This window comes from Lipotes vexillifer, unplaced genomic scaffold (genome assembly GCF_000442215.2).
Source record: "Lipotes vexillifer unplaced genomic scaffold, Lipotes_vexillifer_v1.1 scaffold327, whole genome shotgun sequence".
Taxonomy (NCBI): domain Eukaryota; kingdom Metazoa; phylum Chordata; class Mammalia; order Artiodactyla; family Lipotidae; genus Lipotes; species Lipotes vexillifer.
The window spans coordinates 1,971,749-1,994,784 of NW_006771143.1; the positions used below are offsets into that span (position 1 = coordinate 1,971,749).

At 34.4% G+C, this 23,036-nt stretch overlaps 1 protein-coding gene across 4 annotated transcripts in view; it reads right to left on the reverse strand.

Moving 5' to 3' along the window:
* Window positions 1–23,036, reverse strand: part of OXR1 (oxidation resistance 1) — a 361,766-nt gene that overhangs the window by 13,783 nt on the left and 324,947 nt on the right. The window contains exons 1-4 of one of the 4 annotated variants that reach the window (XM_007446540.1): window positions 17,533–17,735; window positions 4,075–4,155; window positions 1,991–2,116; window positions 1,056–1,208 (exon numbers count right to left, since the gene is read on the reverse strand). In XM_007446540.1, coding sequence (XP_007446602.1) covers window positions 1,056–1,208; window positions 1,991–2,116; window positions 4,075–4,155; window positions 17,533–17,598 — 426 coding nt within the window. In that variant the 5' untranslated portion in view covers window positions 17,599–17,735. Of the gene's footprint in view, window positions 1–1,055; window positions 1,209–1,990; window positions 2,117–4,074; window positions 4,156–17,532; window positions 17,831–23,036 lie in introns of those variants that run through there. The other 3 variants (XM_007446541.1, XM_007446539.1, XM_007446538.1) reach the window with 3 other exon arrangements.

A 23,036-nucleotide genomic window follows, 5' to 3' on the forward strand; every position in this document is an offset into this window, starting at 1 on the left:
TGTCTCTAGAGCTTGTTTAGGCGGTGTTCTGGATCCCCTCTCCTTGTGCACCCCGAAACAATGGTCTCTTGCCTCTTAGGCAGGTCCAGACTTTTTCCCAGACTCCCCTCTGGCTAGCTGTGGCGCACCAGTCCCCTTCAGGCTGTGTTCACGCAGCGAACCCCAGTCCTCTCCCTGGAGTCTCATCTCTGAAGCCAGAGCCTCAGCTCCCAGCCCCCACCCGCCCTGGCCGGTGAGCAGACAAGCCTCTCAGGCTGGTGAGTGCTGGTTGGCAGCAATGCTCTGTGCGGGAATCTCTCTGCTGTGCTCTCCTCCGTGTCTCTGAAGCTTCCCCCCAACCACCTGCCGTCTCCGCCAGTGAAGGGGCTTCCTCGTGTGTGGAAACCTTTCCTCCTTCACAGCTCCCTCCCAGAGGTGCAGGTCCCATCCCTATTCTTTTGTCTATGTTTTTTTTTTTTTTCTTTTGCCCTACTCAGGTATGTGGCGAGTTTCTTGCCTTTTGGGAGGTCTGAGGTCTTCTGCCAGAATTCAGTAGGTGTTCTGTAGGAGCTGTTCCTCATGTAGATGTATTTTTGATGTATTTGTGGAAAGGAAGGTGATCTCCACGTCTTACTCGTCTGCCATCTAGAAGCTATCTCTCACAATTATTTTTAACTTTCTAAAATTTACCCACATTTCAAGACTGTCAATTTCCACTACTTCCTGGAACCTCATTCTTATCTCCCTCAGATAGGAATGAACAATCTAAACACCCCTTTTACTTTTTATAGATTCTAACTATACTAGGCATATTTTGCTTGGCTTTAGAGATACTTGCATACTTTAGTATTCTTTTCTACCAGATTATAATTCCTTTGAAGGCAGGAACTGTTTAATTATTCATGCTCATATCTATAGGACCTCTGTAGGACTCAGCATTGCCTTGCATATCAAAAGCACTCAATAATTACCAGTTAAGCTTAATAAAATATACTAATGAAAATTTTTATCAAAAGAATATGCTAACATTACTGTTACTACCATCTCTTAAAAGGTAAGGTTGTTATTTTTCATACCTGCCCATCACTGTCTTTAATCACCATCAGCACTGGAGTGTCTAAACCTGTCATTGTTCGATAAAGGGTCTTCAAGCTTGTACCATGCTTCCCAGTACCATAAACAAGAGTCCATGGATAGCCAATTGTTCTTGGTGGAAGATGCTTGGTAAGCTTTGAAAAATAAATTGTTAACACATACTCAATAGTTGCTTATTGTTAATCTGTACGATACTAATCCAGTTGGAATTTAATAGTACTTTATAAAATGCAGCCTACAAAAATAACAGTAGAAAATATCACTGTCAAAGATACTGAGATGCTTGAAGAATAACTCTACATTTCTCAGTATGAAACGTTAATCGTTCATTAGGAAAAGAAACAGTCATACCAAACAATATACAGATTAGAACAGAGGCAAGAAACATGGATTACTTATTGTTTGCATCCTCTGTATCAAATTAACAAAAATATTTGATGAACTGTTAGCTTGATTATTAATAACCTCTCAAATCCAGAGGCAGACTATCAGAATTAGAAATCAAGCTTCAATATGTTATAACTGTATGGCTTTGAACACTTACGTAACCTCTCTGCACCCAAGTTTCTTCACTTACAAAATGTGACAGTAAGAGCATCCAACTCCTACAGGGGCTGCAACAACTACATTAGATTGCCCATATAAAGCAAGTAACTGGCACACAATAAGAAATTAAATACTGGCCATTATATTGTCTCACCTAAATTGCTACTGTTATTTATTTTAATGTCTGCTTACCCAAATCTCCTAATATCTTCTATTACAGCTAGTTGCTATATTTTGTTTACTTTCTCTGCATTGAAGACTAAGACTAGGAACAACAGCCCTGCTTTTTCAGTTTTCAAAACAACTGAAAACAGGGTATTTTATTTTCATGGCACATACTCAGAAAGGCACATATGTGGGTATGTCATACCTTTTCAATTTGATCTGGCAGTAAGAGTTCACTGGGATCACTTAGGTTTGGTCGAAAAGATTCAGATTCCAGGTCTGCTTTCACTGGAGTAACCTGCTTTGAATTTATATCTTCCCTTGTAGTAATCTAAAGAAGTAAACAGCAGCAACATATTAATACAGAACGGCAACCAACCTTCAAAAATTTTAGGCTTTTGAGAGAAATAAAACCTTATACCTTAAAAAAGGTGGCTAAAGCTTTAATTTAGGATTTTAGAATAGGCAAAAGATGCTCCATCTAATAACAATGGCATGTCCAATGCAGAAAGAATAACTACATTTTTTTTATAAGCAGACATTTTTCTCATCGACTACATGAGGAAGGACAGGTATTGAATGATAAACTTCACATTTCTGGTAAAAAGAGGTAAGTTGCATGGAAACTTTAATTTTTCTGTTCAAGGGCAAAAAATGAGCCAGCTAGCTTGCTTTTTATCTGTGCTATTTAAAATATGTGAGATTATTTTTTCATGGTAATCATAAAATTTGCCAAAAGTAATTAAGAAAACTTCCTGGGTGCCAAAATTTTAATTTAAAAAATAGTACAAAAAAAAAGTATGTTTCATTGGTGTGCATGTGTATGTGAATTTATCTGCTTCACTGAAAAGGTTACCATTATTTTTAGAAATGCCTTTTGAATTTTTACTTTCTAAACATGAAATTTTTTTATCTAGCTGAACCAAACAATACATTTAAAAGTTAACTTTCTCACAAACCTATTTTTAAATTAGAACAATTTGATGCACTAAAAAGTATGTATGCTTTTCTTGATGGAAATGATCTCACTGATATTCTTAAAATGATAAAAATGTTGATTAAATCAAAACAAATTCTTATACAATTTATTCTGTTGGTACTTTTTCCTATTAATTTTGTTTTCACATGTAAAATGGAATAATATTAGAAAATAAAATATATGAAACAACAGTGATATTCTTAAAGTGACAGAAACGTTGATTAACTTAAATTCCTGTACAATTTATTCTGTTGGCACTTTTTCATATTAATTTTATTTTAATATATAAAATGCAGTAATATTAGAAAATAAAATATATGAAACTACTGTTGATGAAACTTTTAACTGGAAAACAGAATTCTATTGCAGCAGATAACTAAAATGCAGCAATTCTCGACGACTGTGATTCCACACAGGAATGAAATCTTGCTAAATTATTTTGTTCCTTTAACAGATTTCTTACCAAACCTAAACAACATATATTTTCAACCAATACATGTTCTAGAACTGTATTGTTTTTTGATGGAAACTATATTAATTCTTTCACATCATCATCATGTTTTACCCTTATTTTGATGATGTGAAAGGTTAAAAAAAATCCAAGGCAGCATGAGAAGCATTAAAAGAAAAGAAAAAAATTCAGGAGTTCTAGCAAAGCCATGAAAGCATATCTCATTAAGAAGAGGAAAACACACAATAATACACAAAGCTGAAAAATGAGGTCAATTATATAGTTCTTATTCCTGAAAAATCACAAAGATTATTTCACAGAATTTTAAACAATTTATCTAGTTGTAGTGCCTAATCTATACTATTCCAAAGTATTTCTAATACCAACCAGGAAAACCTAAGGAGAAAAACAATTCATCTCATTATGATATTTGATGTAGGGTTGATACAACTGCAATAGCCTTAAAGAAGAGAACCTTGCTATTCGTTAAATTTTTAAACATTTTCCCACAGTACATCTTTCGGATTCCATTTAGTAAAGATCCTACCTCAAACCCAAGACATTCTTCCAATGTAAAATGAAAACTCCTCATCAATCTAAGAAATACAGTACTGAGAACAGTTCTAAAATAACAGAAAATTCCTCTGAACATTTTTCAAATGAAAAGATGCCAGAAAAGATACTCCTACAGCTCTTCAAGGCAATACTGTACTCTTTAATACAAAAGGAATTTTCTGATGGGGTATTTTAGTGCTGCAGTCAAAACGAATCCTTCAAAAAAGAGATTTGCCCTGACAAAAGACACTGAAAACAGGGAATATTCAATCTCTGGAGAGGTTTAAACTACTGAAGGGGGCACCTGGAGACGTCTGCAGAGTGTGCGCAGTTCTTCAGTATTTAGAGCATCGATCCTGCGGTGATACTCAGCCACTGACACTACCTGAATATGGAGACAGGAAGACAATAATTCCACTGACAGTTGAGAAAAACAGCCAAAACAAAACAAAAATTGGAGAAATTTAAATGGGAAAGAGAACTGTAATCAGGATTTCTTTCCCCACTCCATGCTGAAAATCCAAGAGATTTATATATTAAACTACGGTGAAATACACATGAATGAATTTAACTTATTAACTACTACATCCAACTAACTACTAGTACACAACTTAAGGTTTATTTATAACTACTAGTACACAACTTAAGGTTTATTTATAACTACTAGTACACAACTTAAGGTTCACATAGACAGAATTTGACTGAATAAATAGAATTACAGTCGTTTATAAAAGAAAAGCTATATAAAACATAACATGCTTTGCTAACATCAAAGGTAACATCTAAAATCTAACTGTCTTGCAGTTTACAAAGAACATGGTAGTTTCAACTCTCCCCTTCAAATCAGTTTTAACTCAAACGTTACATCCTAATGGCAATGCTGGAAAAATTTCTTCTAGGCAAAGGTAACAAACATACCTGTGCTATATGATCTGTATCAGAACAGAGAAGTGGGGGAGCAAGAAAAAGACATGAAGTACATTTTAAAACCTAAGACAGTAAGAAAAATAAGCTCCAGAAATAGAAAATTAGATTTTTTAAAGCATATCTAATAGCATTCTCAGGCATGTCCACTTAGTCTTTCTAAATGATCCTGAACTGAAAGTTTTTGCCTTTCCTCTACAGTAATTCTTTGTAGTTGGTACTGTAGCAGTTATTTGTGACTAAAACGTAATGACTTTCCTACATTCTAAATTTCTAAGGGAAATTCTATATCTTCTGTAATTGCTTAGACCAGTCTCTTGCACGGTGCTGAATTTGAAAGCCATGTCTGACAGATAACTATTATCATAAAAAGCCCACGAAAATAGACAAGTTTCCTCAGACTGACACAACAGCTACAGCTTTTTCAGATCATGACATAATTCCCAAAACAGTAAGCATAATATAGTGAACTCTGGTGGTGCTATAAATATGTACTGAATTCTCCTGACCTATGACAAATTCCTCTTGTGATCAATCAATTATGTGTAGAGGTTCTGGCCACAAAATGCAGTTAAACCAATTGACCCATAAAAGGTTTAGATTTTTAAACTAACCTAGGTTTTAAAAGGTTCTTGTTCCAGTCAACTAAAACGAATTAGCTACTTCTATGAAGAGCTGTAAACTTGTTGAAAGCAATGAAAGACATGAGAATAGAAAAAAAGGACAAGAAACTGAACAGATTTTCCATTCTGGCCATTATTATTAGATTGACTTTTGAAAAGCAAGAATGCTTGCAATATGATAGCTGACTTTCTACTTACAAAGAAACCCAAAGTAGTTATGATTTCAAGCTCTGGGGAATCAGATGGACCTAGGTTTTCCCCCTTCCTTATCTATTTCTCCATAAAACAGTGGAAATAATAATAGTACATACTAAATAGGGCTTTTGTGTAAATAAAACGAAGAAATGAAATGCACATAAAGGATTGAGTATAGTGTCCACCACAGACTAAATAGGGGTTAACACTACTTTTACTTAATTTTCCATCAATTACCCTAAGGACTAAAGGATAATGTTGAAGAGTCTCCATATTTATTTTTGGTTTTTATTTTTGACATTAAGGTATTTCAGCTTTAAGAACTCAACTATTTTATATATTTTGCCTATTTTGAAAGTTTAATTTAAAAATATTAAAGATTTTTCAATTAAGAACAACAGAATTTTCAATAAAGATGAAAGAAAAATTAGGTACTAAAAGTAAAAAAATAAAAATCACAGCTTGCTTTTCTAAGACCAGCAAAAGAAATCTCTACAAAATATTTAATGACCAGTTATACCTTTCTTCCTTTTTCCTATGGCATTCAGTCTAATCGAGTTTCCTAGACAAGAATTTTCAAATTATATGACTTAACTATTCCTCTGCGTTCTTTCTATTCCTCTACTCAACACTGATCTTACACTGAAAGCTCTTCTTTTTACCATATAAAACACAGTTCCTGGATGAAAGTAAATTGAATTTGCTCACAAAACGGATCAGTTATAATCTAATTGTATCAACATCACTTAGAGTAGGAATCATCAGTGAGGGAACCATAAATTGGCATCATAAGTATAAGCTTATAACATCTGGTAGTCATAGTTTCTTTAATGTCACAAATCTACTTTCCTCATTCATTTTCTTTTTTTTTGAACTGTATTCCTTTCTGGAACTTATAAACTCACCACTTCCTTACCTTTAAATATTTACTCATGCTGTGATGAATGATAATATACAATATTGTCAAAAGAGTAGGTGAACTAATAAAGAAAAAGGATTTGAAATCAAATGACTGTGATCTTGGGGTGGCCTCAGCCTGCAGCAGCTTCAAGCAGGATTTCGGTTCCCTGGCCAGAGACTGAAGTCAGGCCTCGGCAGTGAGAGCGCTGAATCCTAGCCACTAGACCACCAGGGACAGTGGCCAGCGACAAGGTCCCTGGCTCATCGGCTTTGTAGAAATGAATTCCCAGACATGAAAAGTAGTGAAAAAAGTAAAGCATTTATTAGGAGGAAAAAGGGTACGTATGAATAGACTCACTGTACGTATGCAGACTCAGAGAGTCGAGAGTCGTGTGCTCGTAGTAGTTGACCTCACTGTATGGGGCATTTCTTCTGGGTTCCCTTTGGCCAATTATCTTGCTTTGCCTGGTTCTGAGTCTGTAACTGGTTTATCTCAGGGTCCTCCCACGTGTGCATGTGCATCTCTTAGCCAAGATGGAATTCTAGAGAAGAGGCCTATGGGTAGGTTGACATCACTTACTATGGGGTGACGCCCCCTCCCTTTTTGACCTCTGTGGAGCCTTTCTGCGCATGTGTAGTGGGAAAGGTCTCCTGGACTCTGAGAACGAGAAATACGTGGTCCCTTTATCTTTCATCTGGGCAGGTCTTAGCTTCTCCTTCCTCCTGCTATTGTATTCATCTTGGAGAATCTGTCCACAGGGGATAAACTCCAGCTGCTCAGCCTGGGGCCCATCTATCTCCTGCCTCAACTAGAGAAATATACTTCCTCCTTTCAAAATAAATGAATAAAGAGATATAGATTCCTAGTATATATGGTGGATCTGGAATTAGTCTCAAATTAATTTTTAACCCCTTGGTAAATCATACTCCATGTACAGAATGTATTACTTTACCCAAAAGATTAAACCTAAGTGGAAAATGGACAGATTGCTACAAAATGTCCTGTATCACACTCCCAATTATTAAAGGTACACAGTTGAGGAAATCAAGACCTTCTAACTAAAACTGTATTCACTGTCTGGCTAAAAAGTCATTTCCTGAGGAGCAAAGTAGTTTGCCTATACTGCTGAATCCCATCTGCAGAAACTAAGTACTATGAACTACCCTCTGCAGAATTAAGTGCTACTCTCTAGTCTCTTCAGTTTTTGACAAAGGACTCTCACAAAGTGAGAGCATTTATTTTCAACAAATTACACATGTAAAGGCAGAATTAAATCTACCCATCTCTATTACAAAGAGACTAATAACAACAACCACCAGAACAGAAGCTGAAAATAGAGGAAATGTATAGTTGCTGCAAATCCCATGAATAAGAACATGCTGTCCTAGAAAGAAAAGAGCTTCAGTCTAACATCGGTCTAACAGTCCTCCTGCCAGGATATGCCAGTATTTCCCCCTGAGGTTACACCATAAACAAGCCCAAAACCTCCCTTCCCCCAACTGCCTTGCAGACTAAAAAAGATACCTGTGAATGTGCAATTTTTATTTCTCACTTATTCCTTACTTTTATTCCTTAGTAAAGGAAGATGGGGTAGAAAGAAAAATGTTACTTGACAATGCCATTTATATTTACTTTGGAATCCAAAAATATTTTTAAAAAGGAGGAAATTAGAGTTGAGCTGTTGTAGCTAACAAAAAAGGGCATACAACAGCATCCTGAACTTACGTAACATTCTGTTCTATGTTTCATAATATATGACAAAGTTTTATCACAAAATAAGACCTGGATTATGTTAAAACTTTACTCCTTTCTGCCTTAAATTAAAACTACTGTTTTCAAAATACACTTCCATGACTTAAATAAAATATAAAGGAGCAAACAGAGAATCATAAATTAGGTAACTAGAAAGTAGAATTAAGAGGGAAAAGAGGATTAAATCCAGAATGAATACAAAACAGAACACATTACTGAAGTTTTGATTTGAAGAAATCTTTTATATTTAAAATTACATCCTGTTAAGTATATCTGCAGATGACTCACATAGATTTTCATAAGAAGGCAGATATGTTCACTGCTCTTTTAGTCAAAAAAAAAAACCCTGTTAACTACTCAAAACCACGCAATTACAATATGTGTATATTATACTAGCCTCATGGAACAATAAACGTAAGAAGTGAATCTCACAAAAAGGGAATAATCTTGGTTTCCCCATAGCATATCGGGGGAAAGAACACTCATTACATAATCTTGAAATATATTAATTCACTATTATAGTTGGAGACTTCAAAACTCCTCTATCAGTAATTTGCAAATCTGACAGAAAATCAGTAAGGACATAGCTGAACCGAACAGTATTCTCAATTAGTTGGATCTAATTGACATGTATAGAATACTCCATCCAACAACAGCTGAATACATATTCTTCTCAAGCTCACATGGAACATTCACTCAGATAGAACACATTCTGGAACATTAAACATACCTTAACAAATATAAATCATAAAGTATGCTCTCAGACCACAATGAAATTAAACTAGAAATCAGTAACAGAAATAGTGTGAAAATCCCAAATTACTTTAGAACAACACACTGCTAATTAACACATAATCATTAAAGTCTTGGGAGAAATTTAAAATATTCTGAACTAAATAAAAATATAACTTAGCAAAATTTTGGGATACAGTGAAAGCAGGAATTAAGAGGAAAATTTATAGCACTGAATGCATATGTAAGAGAAAGATCTAAAATCAATAATCTCAGCTTCCATTTTAGGAAACTAGAAAAAGAAGAGTTAATTAAGTCTGAAGTTGAAGAAAAGAAATAATAGAAAAAAATCAGAGTAGAAATCAGTGAAACAGAAAACCAATAGAGAAAACTCAACAAAACCAAAAACCAGTTCTTTGGAAAGATCAATAAAATTGATAAACCTCTAGTCAGGCTAACTAAAATAAGAAAAAGAACACACAAATAAATTATATCATAAATGAAGACAGGCCACCATTATTGATAATAAAGGAAAATAAAGGAATATTATAAACAACTCTATACCTACGAATCTGAAAACCTAGATGAAATGGACCAATTCCTTGAAAGACACAAACCACAAAACTCACACAGAAGAAACAAATCATCTGAACAGCCCTATACCTACTAAATAAATTGAATTAGTAATTAATAGCCTTGCAAAACAGAAAGTACCAGGCCCAGTCCTAGCCAACTAAAATGAATTAGCTACCAGTAAACATCAAGGTAACTCTATGAAAAGCTATGCAAAATTGCTGAGCACTATGAGAGAACATGATCATAGAAAAAAAGGAAAAACTGAACAGATTTTCATTCTGGCCAATATAATTACATTGACTTTTGCAAAGCAAAAATGCATACACCACGGCAGCTGATTTTGTACTTACAAAGAAACCCAAAGTGGTATGATCTCTAGCTCTGGAGCATCTTCAGTGAATCCAGATAGATTCACTAGTGAATTCAATTAAACATTTAAGGAAGAAATTATACTAAATCTCTACAATCTCTTCCAGAAAAACAGAAGCAGAGAAAATACTTCCCAATTCATTCTACGAGGCCAGCACTACCCTAATAAAAAATAAACAAAGACACTGTAAGAAAGACAAACTACAGACCAATATCTCTCATGAACATACATGCCAAAAAACCTCAACAAAATATTACTAAATTGAATCCAACAATGTGTAAAAAAGATTATCTATACAGTGACCAAGTGGGATTTAATTCCAGGTATGCAAGGGATATGCAAGGTATTTCAACATTTGAAAATCAACTGATGTAATCCATTACACATAAATAGATGCAGAAAAAGCATTAGTCAAAATCTAACATTCATTATAAAAACTCCCGGCAACCTAGAAATAGAGGGTAACTCCTGCAACTTGATAAAGAACATCTAACGAAAAAATCCTACAACTAACATCATACATAATGGTGAAAAATGAAATACTTTCCCACTCCTATTCAACATTGTACTGGAAGACCTAGCTAATGCAGGAAAACAAGAAAAGGAAATAAAAGGTATACAGACTGGAAAGGATGGAATAAAACTCTTAGATGACATAATTGTCTATAAAGAAAATTCTGAAGAATCACCCAAAAACTACTGGAATTAATAAGCAATCATAGTAGGCTTGCAGGATATAAGGTTATATACAAAAGTCAACTGCTTTTCTATATATCAGCAATGAGTAATTGGAATCTGAAATGTAAAACCATACTATTTATAGTATAGTATGAAATACATGAAGTACAAAATTTTGAAGAAAGAAATCAAAGAAGATTTAAATAAATGAAGAGATATTCCATGTTCATATATATGGATAGGAAGGCAATACTGTCAAGATATCAGTTTTTCCCAACTTGGTCTACAGACTCAACACGATTCCAATAAAAATCCCACCAAGTTACTTTGTGGATATAGGCAAACTGATTATTTAAAGTTTCTGTAGAAAGATCCCAATGCCAACACAGTAATGAAGGAAAAGAACAAAACTGAATGACTGATGCTATTCAACTTCAAGACTTACTATAAAGTAATCAAGATTGTGATACTGGCAAAAGAACAAACAGATCAGTGGAATGGAAGAGAACACCTACATATAGACTCACACAAGTACAGTCAATTGATTTTTGACAAAGAAGCAAAGATAATGCAATGAAGAATGGATGGTCTTCTACCAAACAGTGGTGGAACAACTGGACAACCACACACAAAAAAGTTAATCTAGACAAAGTCCTTATACTTTTCACAAAAATTAACTCAAAATGGATCATCAACCTAAATGTAAAATGCAAAACTATAAAACAACTAGAAGATAATACAGAAAAAAATCTACGTGAAGATGGGTTTGAAGATGCATTTTTAGATAGAACACCAAAAGCATGATCCATAAAAAAAAACTAGTAAGTTGGATTTCATTAATAATTAAAAACGTCTGCTCTGTAACAGACACTGTCAAGAGAATAAAAAAATAATCCACAGACTGGGAGAAAATCTTTGCAAAATACATTGCTGATAAATATGTTATCCAAAATATACAAAGAACTCTTAAAAAACAAGAGAACAAACAAAACATGAACTAAAGATCTGGACATGTAAGAATATGAAAAGATGCTCTATGTCATATGTCATCAGAAAAATGCAAATTAAAATAACAATGGGATACCACTACGCACCTATTTAGAATGAAAGCACTGACAATATTAAATGCTGGTGAGGATGCAGAGCAGCAGGAACTTTCATTCATTGTTGGTAGAGCACAAAATGGTACAGTCACTTTGGAAAACAGTTGGGCAGTTTCTGTTACAAAACTAAACATACTCTTATTATACAATCCAGCAGTCACACTCCTTGGTATTTACCTAAATGAGCTGAAAATTTAGGTCCACATAAAATCTGCACATGAATGTTTATAACAACCTTTTATTTAGTATAAGTGTCAAAACTTGGAAGTAACCAAAATGTGAATAGATAAACTGTGGTACACTGAGAAAATGGAATATTAAATGTCAGCACTAAAAAGAAATGAGCTATTAAGCCATGAAAAGACAGGGAGGAACCTTAAATGCATTTTACTAAGTGAAAGAAGCCAATATGAAAAAGCTACATATGATACAATTCCAACTAGATGATACTCTGGAAAAGGCAAAACTACAGAAAGATTAAAAACATCAGTGGTTCTCAGGTGGAGGGAAGGAGGGATGAAAAGATGGAGCACAGGGCATTTTGAAGGCAATGAGACTACACTGTATCATCCTGTAATGGCAGATACATGTCATTCCATAGAATGTGTAACACAAAGAATGAACCCTAATGTAAACTACAGACTTTGGGTGATAATAATATATATTAGCTCATAAATTATAACATGTACCACATTAATACAAGATGTAAATAACAGGGGTACTGTGTTTGGAGAGAAAGGGGTATATGGGAACTCTCTGTACTTCCCATTCAATTTTTCTGTAAATCTAAAATCTAAAATCTCTAAAAAATAAAATCTATTAATTAAAGAAAAACAGGGAAAAAAACCAGGCAAACACAAAATTCAGGGAGGTAGTTACCAATTTGGAGGTGACATGAGATGAGATAGAGAAAGAACACATAGGATGATGCACTTTCATTGGTAACGTTTTAGTTCTTAAGTTGGGTAGTGAATGAGTGAGTGGGATCACAAATACTCATTTTATCATGTCTCACAACTTACATATGTAATAAATACGCTTTTCAACTACTAAGTCAAATAAATAAAGAAAAAATATTCTACACTGAATATATGTGTATATGTCCTTTTTTCAATTATGTTGTGACATAATTAGTAAGATGTTTTATACAATAAGGCATAAACACTAGTTAAAAAAACTTCCCATGAATATGGACTATAGGTAGGCAACATAGTATAGTAGGTTTAGCTGTAGAACTCTGTCTTAATTCTGATTCTGTTTAATAGTCGTTCCTACATATGCCTGAGGGATTGGTTCCAGAAACCTTCACAGGAACCAAAACCCATGGATGCTCAGGTCCCTTATAGAAAATAGCACAGTATTTGCATATAATCTATGCATATCCTCTCCTTAAATCATCTATATATTACTTATAATACCTAATACAATGTAAATGCTATGTAAATGGCTGTCAGCATTGTGGCAACTTCAAGTTTTGCTTTTTGGAACTTCCTGGGATTGTTTTTCCAAATATTGTTAATCTGTGGTTGGTTGAATCTGCGAACGCAGAACCACTGAATGCAGAACTGGTGGATAAGGAAGTCTGATTATATTAGTTTTGTGAACTTGAGCAACCGTACTTAATCTCTCAATTTCTGGTCTTTCAAATGGAAATAATAATCATATCTTAGGCACTTTATGAGGAATAAATAATAGTATGTGTAAGATACATATAAAGTAGAAAATGATACAGCTAATGTACAAAATAAATGTTAATCCCCTTCTCCTAGTTATAGTCTGAAGATTTTGAGAGCACGTATAGCAAAGAATTTAAGGGCACAGCTTACAGCCAGAATAGAATGCCTGGATTCAAACCACAGCTCTGACCTTTATTGATCAGAGTATGGCTGTTATATGCCTCTGTTTTGTAAAATGAAGGTGAAAGCAGCAATATTTCACAGGTTGAGGATTAAGTAAAAAACTCATGGTAAGTGTATAGTGTTAGTATTAGTAATTATTAATATTTTAATCAGCATTATAATCATTAGCTGAGGTCCCTGGAAAGAGTTTTACATTTAAATTTGTTCTTCTTAAAATTCTACCTGTGAGCTAATTTCTATACAGATGTAAGTAATTCATCATGTCATGTGTTTTCAAATATAAAAACCTAAAATACAAAAAAAAAAATTCATCTTGTCATATATTAGGGCCTAAAAACAACAAAAAAAGGAAAAGATGAGAAAATTCAGTGAAGTACTGATAGAAAAAAATGATGTTATTTAATATTTTGTGACTTTAATCTGATTAAACTTATACTCTTATAAAATGAGCTTATAACCTTCACATGAATTACAATTTATTGACAGACACTAAAAAGGCAGGATATAGTATATGGGTATATCAAATATATAAACAGGGGCTTCCCTGGTGGCGCAGTGCTTGAGAGTCCGCCTGCCGATGCAGGAGACGCGGGTTCGTGCCCCGTTTCGGGAAGATCCCACATGCCGCGGAGCGGCTGGGTTCAAGTGAATGATTAGAGATTAAAGTTTAGGTTATTTATCAGAATAAACTCTAAAACAGCCTTTAAAAATAAAGAAAACATAGCAAGAAGGCTGAGCAGAAAGACCCTGAGTACATGAGCACACCAAAATTACAACTATTTACAGAATAACTATCAGTGAAACAGACCAGAACCTATCAGAAAAGATCTTTTACAACTATAGATATAATGAAGATGGGCAGCAGGGGTGGAGTCATGGTACAGTCAACACCATACCTCTGGTAGGTGAACCAGAAACAGAAGAATAATTGTTGCAGAAGTTCTCCCCAAGGAGTCTGAGCCCCACATCAGGCTCCCAAACCCAGGGGTCCTGTGCAGGAAAGACAAGCCCCCAGAATGTTTGACTTTGAAGGCAAGTGGGGCTTCCTTTTGGAAGACCCAGAGGGTTGTAGGAAATAGAGACTTCACTCTTAAGAGGGCGTACACACTCTGGGACTGGGGACAGAAGCAGTAATTTGAAAGGAGCCTGAGTTAGACCTGCCTGTTGATCTTGGAGAGTCTCCTGGAGAGGCAGGAGGCAAAAGGAGCTTACCTTGGGGACACATACACTGGCAGAAGCCATCTTTGGGAGCTTGTTCTACCATGGGGACATTGATGCTGGCAAGTGCCATTTGGAATCCTCCCATTACCTTATTAGCACCTGAACCCAGCCCTGCCCACCAACCTATAGGCACCAGTACCAGGTGCCTCAGGCCAAGCAACTAACTGAGCAGGGACACAGCGCCACCCAACAGCCTACAGGCTGCCTTAAGAACCCCTGAGCCCACAGCCTCCCCTGTACATTGCTCAGCCTACCAGAGGGCCCACCAACCATTACACAGGCACTAGACCTGGGACCAAGGGAATGATCATGATATGATCAAAGAACTCAGGAGAAAAACGGATTAAAAGAGTGAGAAATCTTAAGTGTTTAACAAAGAGTTAGAAAATATAAAAGAACAACCAAACAGAGGTGAAGAATCCAGAAAGTGAAATGAAAAATACACTAGAAGGAATCAACATTCGACTAAATGATACAGAGGAATGGATAAGCGAGCTGGAAGACAGAGTACTGGAAATCACAGAAGTGGAACAGAGAAAAAGAGAAAGGATAAAAAGAAATGAGGACACTAAGTGACCTCTAGGACAACATCAAGTGTGCTAACGTTCGCATTCTAGGAGTCACAGAAGAAGAGAGAAAGGGGCAGAGAAAATACCTGAAGACATATCATTGAAGACTTCCCTAACCTAGGAAAGGAAACAGACATCCAGGTCTAGGACACACAGAGTTCCAAACATGATCAACCCAAAGAGTTTCCTACAACCCAAAAAACGTATAAGGAAAAGATAAAGTTAAGCATGTTTCATCAACATCGTTCTCACCCAAGCTAACTGGCAAAGGTTTAACTTTATTCCATATATTTTGGAGCATATTCTAACTATTAGTCCTATTAGTTATTATCTTTGAGACTTTAATTCATTTACAAAATGAAAATAATCTATCTCTGGTTAACACACAGTTACTGAGCATTTAGAAAACTGTCCTAGTTTATATAAATATATGGCCATATCAATACTAGCTATAAGACTATTTACTACTTAAGTAATACCATTCTACTAATCAGTTGAGTAAGGTTATGAAGAACTGTAAGAAGTTACAAAATACGAAGTCCAAAAACGAGAAATTTTATTTGTTCTAAAATATTTGTTATACTCCTAGAAAAATTATTTTTTATTTTCAGTTTTAAAGTGGAAGAGCTCCCTCTCTGGCAGAATCTTAGAGGAAATTTCAATCTACAAAACAAGTAAAAGAACTGCTATCATTTTAATTCGTATTTTCTTCAGCCTTTCTCCTACCCTACAGCTTCTAGGATTTCTACTCCAAAGCAAGGAAAACGGCTAGAAAACTGGGACTTGAGCTTGTCTACACACGAAAACACATCATAATGTATTGTACCATTTTATAAAACTCTCAAAGACATCCTGGTGAGGTAATGAATATGCTAGGGTCTAGCTGTCTCTGTGCTCCACGACAACTTAGTTCAGTAAACCACTCCATATGAATTTTCACCTTTAAAATGGGAAGTAATACTACTGACTTTGCAAGGTTATTGTGAAGGTTAAGTGAAACAACATATATAAACTCTATGCGCAGAGCTGAGGACCAGTGAGAAGCACGCTCTCATATCTGAAAAAATAACATAACAGCTTCCTATGAGGTTAAAAAGGAATTGGTGACTGTAAGTGTGTGATGTACATTATAATGACCTATAAAGTTCAAAATATCCACATTTTGCCTGTATTTGTAATAAATTAAACTATATTACAGTATTAGCAAACTAATGATAAATGTTAATTCAAACTGCACATCAAAAAAATACATGCATAGCATCACTGTTCTTGGTTTGAAAAAAAAAAGCTATGTTAATTGGCTAATCTGATAACCTGATCAGAATTTTAATAAATCCAATAATTTCAGATGCCTAAACCACTCTGTGCTGATGTTTCATAAACAAAAACTTGAAATCATTCAACTTAAAAATAAAAAGACATAACAAAGTACTCTCGAGCCAAATTACACCACCACCAATGGAAATCATTTTGATATTTTTACATTTTTAACATTTAAGGGTGGCAAGCTGTTTTGGGGCATCTTCCAAAGTCACTCCGGGTTCTAAGTATATGTCTAGTCTTATTTACATCATCTATAATCTCAGTAAAAATAAAATTAATATTCATAAGGCAAGATACAATCTTAAATTACCAAAGAAAAAACAACTGGCAATACATTTTCTAACAAATAATGCATACATACTTATACTGAAAAATATCTAGGATTCTTAAAATAGTAAGGTTGAGTAAGATATTTCTTTATTAGAGTATCATTTAAAGTTATGTATTAGGCAACAATGCTTGAAACTTTTTGGATAGCTTAAGAAAGACTTTTCTTGCATTGCTAAAATAACAGTCTTAAAACACAAAATTATAAATGTATTTAGTCTGGAATCCAGTCAATAAAAATTAAAGTTAATTCACTAAGATAGTTCTACCAAATTTATCTTTAAGCAAAACAAAAATTCCAAACATTTTCCTACAAAGTTAAATTAAAAATTAAGGCAGTAATAAAGGTTTGATAACTTCCTGTTGATGTAGAACAGGAAAACCAGAACACTTTCACAAACCAAAATTACAGTCCCTTATTCATTTCCTTTCTGAAGATATTTATGGTTAGCAGAAATAGCTTAAATTAAGGTATGCTTTTATAATCATACAATTTTGTATTCTATAAATATTCTCTATACTTAAACTTTTTAAATTATACAATTTTGCAGAATGCCACCATAAAAAGACTAATAAATATAGAAACTGAAATCATCGACTAAGATTTACCAGAGTATATTTTTGATTAATTGGTTGATGCCGTCTCCCCTTTTTCCCATACCAGAAACGAGACATTTCCTTTCCAGGGCAAATTAAGTTACATCAAATCTCCTAAGAACTGTTTTAAAAAGCATTCTTCCTCTGTCAAAAATACATTTCTAGCACAAGAGCCCTACTACAGTGACAAAACAGTTTGCTGGAGACAAAGATTTGACTGACAAGACAGAGAGCTAATCACTAAGTAGCATCCACTGCAAAGATAGTCCTGAGTGGAGACTGTAAAGCTGGGGAGGGAAGAGAGGATTTCCCATGTTTAAGTTTGGTTGCACTGCACCCAAATGTGCTGAGAAAGGACTCAAAAGCTTAAAGATACAGAGCATGTATTTCCAAATACCAGTACACTAAGAAATATACTAAAAATAACCCAGTCATAAAAAAGTAATCAGTACAGTTTCCAGAGTCCCTCCCAAAGTACACAAATGATTTCAATTAACATTTTACTATTTGCTCATATAGTCATAATATTCTGTTCCTCATTTACATCTAAGAGTCCTATAAAATTTCATCTTACATGTATTTTTTAAGCAGTAAAACATCCTTTGAGGACCCTTCAATCCTCAAACTTTTAGAATGACTATGTAAAAATGAAGCCAATCTACTACAAATAAATCCTATACAGATATTTAGTGTGATCTGAAAATTCCTTTTAGTATTAACACAGTCCATTTTTAAACTGCATTTTCTAACATCTAGTTTCTTGAAAAAGTACTTATATTTACTATGCCTATGTATATAACCAGGGGTATCCTGAATATAAGTGAATTTTTAAGATTAAATATTATTATGACTATAAGCTATAATCACCTAGATTACCTCAATTTTAACTAGAATATCAATGCCATATGATACACTGAATATTTCTTCCATTTTAAGCTAAGACTGCTCCTCCCCCTTTACCTTGTTGTGTGTACACACAAAGCTGTGCACACAATGCCACCCTTCACACACACACAGCTACCTTTCTAGTATACACAATGCTGCACCATACCCACACCCCCCCATCTCCTTCCTGCATATTCCAGTATGTGCATGCACAAGACACAGCACACCCCCTGATGAATACCCACCCTGCCATGCCACTCATACCAGTCACCCCCTAACTCCCCCACGTGCTCCACCACACTTACCCTAAGATCTCTCTCCCACAGTCCCTCGCAGGCACACTATACCCATCTCCACACCAGCTTTACAATACAGGGTTCAATTATATACATAGTGAACTGTGGTCGCCAACCCCCATCCCTGCACTCCCTCTGCACACACCAACAGCATTAGATAATTTGGTGGTAGTGGGGTGCTCTTTTGAAAACCTATCATTACTTCCAGATGAATTTTCTAGAATTAGAAATATTATATGCATGCCAAAATGTGGTTTAAATGAGATTTTAAAAAATATACACACATGCACCATGCAAAGCATAGCCTATTTCATTGGTTGTCTTACTCAGCATACATCTCCACACCTTCTTCCTAATACAGTTTTGATTTTGCTAAGGTACCTTTTCAGCCATGTGTTTCTGAGAAGGCTGGCTCCATGCCTAGAAAGGATGGGTTCTTAAAGATCTAAACCAGTGGCTCTCAAATTTTAGCCTACACCAGAATCACTTGGAACATTTGTTAAAACAGAATACTGGGCTCCAAAACCAGTTTCTGATAAGCCGACTGCAATGGTGCCTGAGAATGTGTATTTTTTAATTTTTTTTTTTTTGGCTGCGCTGCGGCTTGTGGTATTTTAGTTCCCTGAGCAGGGATCAAACCTGGGCCCTGAGCAGAGAGTCCCAACCACTGGACCATCAGGGAATTCCTTGTACTTTTTAAACAAATTCAGAGATACTATTGGGGCTGGTTGTGGTCTAGGGACCACACTTTGAAAAACAACTAAACTACAATGAGATATCACTTCACCCCGGTCAGAACGGCTATTACCAAAAAGACAAGATATAACAAGCATTGGCGAGAAAAAGGAGAAAAGGGAAACCCTTGTGCACTATTGGTGGGATTGTAAATAGGTGTAGCTACCATGGAAAACAGTATATTTTTTGAGGTTCCCCCCAAAATTAAAAACAGAACTACCATATGATCTAGCAATTCCACTCCTGGGTATTTATCTGAAGAATGAAAACACAAAATTTAAAAGATACATGCACTGCCATGTTCACTGCAGCATTATTTACAATAGCCGAGATATGGGAACAATCTAAGTGTCCATCAATGGATGAATGGATGAAGAAAATGTGGTATAGATACACAGTGGAATACTACATAGGCAAAAACAAACAAACAAACAAACAGGAAAAGACTGAAATCTTGCCATCTGAGACAACATGGATGGACCCTGAGTTCATTAGCTAAGTGAAATAAGTCAGACAGAGAAAGACAAATATCATATGACCTCATTTATATGTGGAATTTAAAACAACAAAAAATGAAGCTCACAGATACAGGAAACAGATTGGTGGTTGCCAGGGGGGTGGGGGGTGGCATTGGGGAGGGCAAAATGAGTGAAGGGGGGTTCAAAGGTACAAACCTCCAATTATAAAATAAGTCATGAGGATATAATATATAGCATGGTGAATATAGTTAATAATACTGCATTACATATTTGAAAGTTGCTAAGAGAATAAATAGATCTTAAAAGTCTTTATCACAAAAAAGATTAACTAGACTTACTGTGGTGATCGTTTCACAGTATATACAAATATCAAATCATAATGCTGTACACCTGAAACTAATATGTTATATGTTATGTATACCTCAATTGAAAAAGAAAAATCAACTGGTCTAAGCTATTTTAAGTGTGATTTTCTGTTTCTTGAAGCCAAATGCTTCTATTTAATAAATACAATACCTACCTAGCAGACATAAAATGAGCTCAGTAAATCTCCTTCTTGCCCTTTCTTTTTTCATAGTACTCAGAAAACATAATGCTAGGTCATTTAAATTTGTCTAGACACCCCAGGGCTTGAAGCAGATGTCAATTTAGCATTAAAAATGTAAAATGACAGGCTATAAAATGAAGCACTTTTAAAAACATAACCAGCTTTAGGTTGAATATAATCTGTTCTCATAATTCACATATTCAACTTAATGTTTTTTCCTTTACTTTCTTTATCAGGGCTGAAATTACTGAATTACCTTATATCTGATATCCTCTAAGTTGGGAGTGGTCTACTAGAAGCAATAATACATTATCTACCCTACTCAATATTTAAAGTAATATTGTAATTTTTAAAATCATAAAATAGTCTTTCATTCATCCCTTCTCACAATATCAATTAGACATTTTGTGCTTTAATAGAAATTTTATAGTCTATAGCTTTTGGCTAGAGATAGATTATTAATAGGGAAAGCAAAGCATTGGTTCAATACTTTCCTGAGGCAGTTAACATCAGTAATAGTCAAAACAGACCATAATGACTCCTGGGTGCTAAATGCTAATATAAAAAAACATAATAGCCTAGAACTAGAGACCTACTCTACAGCACAGTGCCTATAATAATACTGTACTATATACTTGAAAATTTGCTAAGAAGGTAAATCTTATGTTAAGTGTTCTTATTACAAAATAATAACTACAAAAAGGTGAGAAGAAACTTCTGGAGACGAATGTTTACGGCATAGATTGTGGTGATGGTTGCATGGATATACACTTGTCTCCAAACTCATCAAGTTGTATATATTTAATATGCACAGCTTTTTGTATATCAATCATACCTCAATAAAGACGTTTAAAAAATACTCAATATAGAAATATTATATAAGACAATTTGTATTAACTCATAAATTCTAATTGTTATTAATGCTTTTGATTTATGAATTTTTCAGGTTTACTAAATTTCTTTGGCATTATGATTTGTTAATTCTATGTGATTAGATCAATGTAAAAAAAAGTATATTCTTCTTTAATTGCTTTTATCTGAGAAATGTGACCTCTACTTAGTGACTTAGAGATAGAGACCACTTTCATTTTGAACAAAATCAATTCTGTATGGATTTTTCAGGCTAGGCTAAGAGATCAGGAATTTTGTTTTATATATTGACTCAATTTTAATTTTGGCATTACTTGTGCTTTAATTTAAAAAACAAAACAAAACAAAAAAACAACCCATGTGTTTAAGAAAATGAACACCAGAATACTCATTGTCTGGCAGCTTACGAAGTAAAACATTAACCAAACAACTGAAGCCTCCTGATACTGGTGCTTCTTAGAAGTTGCAGCAATACCAAACTGTTAGTCTTCTCTGAGAAACCTAATAAACAACCACGGCAATAGCTCTACTTAATTAGTGACAACTAAGAAAACAGAACTGATTCCACATGATGATTACCACATCCTAGTGGAAAACCAAATCAATAAGGATATAATATGATAAATTTTATAGCCTAAATTGCTAATATTAGGTTAAATATATTAAATTTATATAATTAAAATGGAGAACACTAAAAATTAATGCCAAAATGGGAAGATCCTATAAATGAGTTACAAAATTATCTATGCCAGAAAGCAGATTCTAAAATACTTGGAGTAACTACAAAACCTTTATACAGGTTTATTTAATAAGCAGCCAATATATTTACATTTACACTTTCACTTAAATGAAAGCTTTGATTATTTGAGAAAATGTGAGTAATGTCAAGCACCTAAAAACGAACAAGTCATATCAGAAACCAAACACTGAATGGAACATATTTTTATCAATACTTTGGCAAGTGTAAGAAGTAAGAATTAAACCAGAGTAATCTTCTAATATCAATCATTGCTTTTAAAAACGAAAAGCACTAATACATTATATAATTTACTATGGGCATGTAATTTTAGTAAATCCATATTTTAAAATTTAATCAACAAGGATAAATCTGGGGATACAATCTTAGTAAACTTGTATTTTAAAATTTAACCAACAAACATAAGACTGGGAGGTAAACTTTTAAATAAATCAATTAAAGCTAATTTAATAAAGTCAATTTCTTAGTTGTTTTGACCACTGGATGTTTTAATTAGTAGGTCTGGAGTATGAGAGATACTGCACTACAAGTGGTATAAAATTAACTTTAGAGATGAAAAAAAATTGAAAACTTTTTCTGCCAGCTCTTATCCCAAAAGGAGTGGAATGTCAACCCAAAGGAAGTGGTACAACAAGCAATTTTAACTTCAAAAGTTCTACTTTTGAGGCATGTCATCAAGCAGCAAGACTGGTACACTCAACACATGTGACAAGCTGAAACCTAAAACTTTCAGAGGATTCTAGTAGAGTGCCTATTGAAGTTGGTATTTGGGGTCGAGGGTAATAAAGCCTGAGGGGTGCAGTTATGTGCCATGGTACCTGGTGATAGGATAAAACTGATCTGTATTACTGTAGCATCATTTTTATTTCATGATAAGAATTTTAAAAGTTTTTTAGGTACATCAGATAAATTAAGAAGATAAATGCAAAATTCACATGAACCTTAAA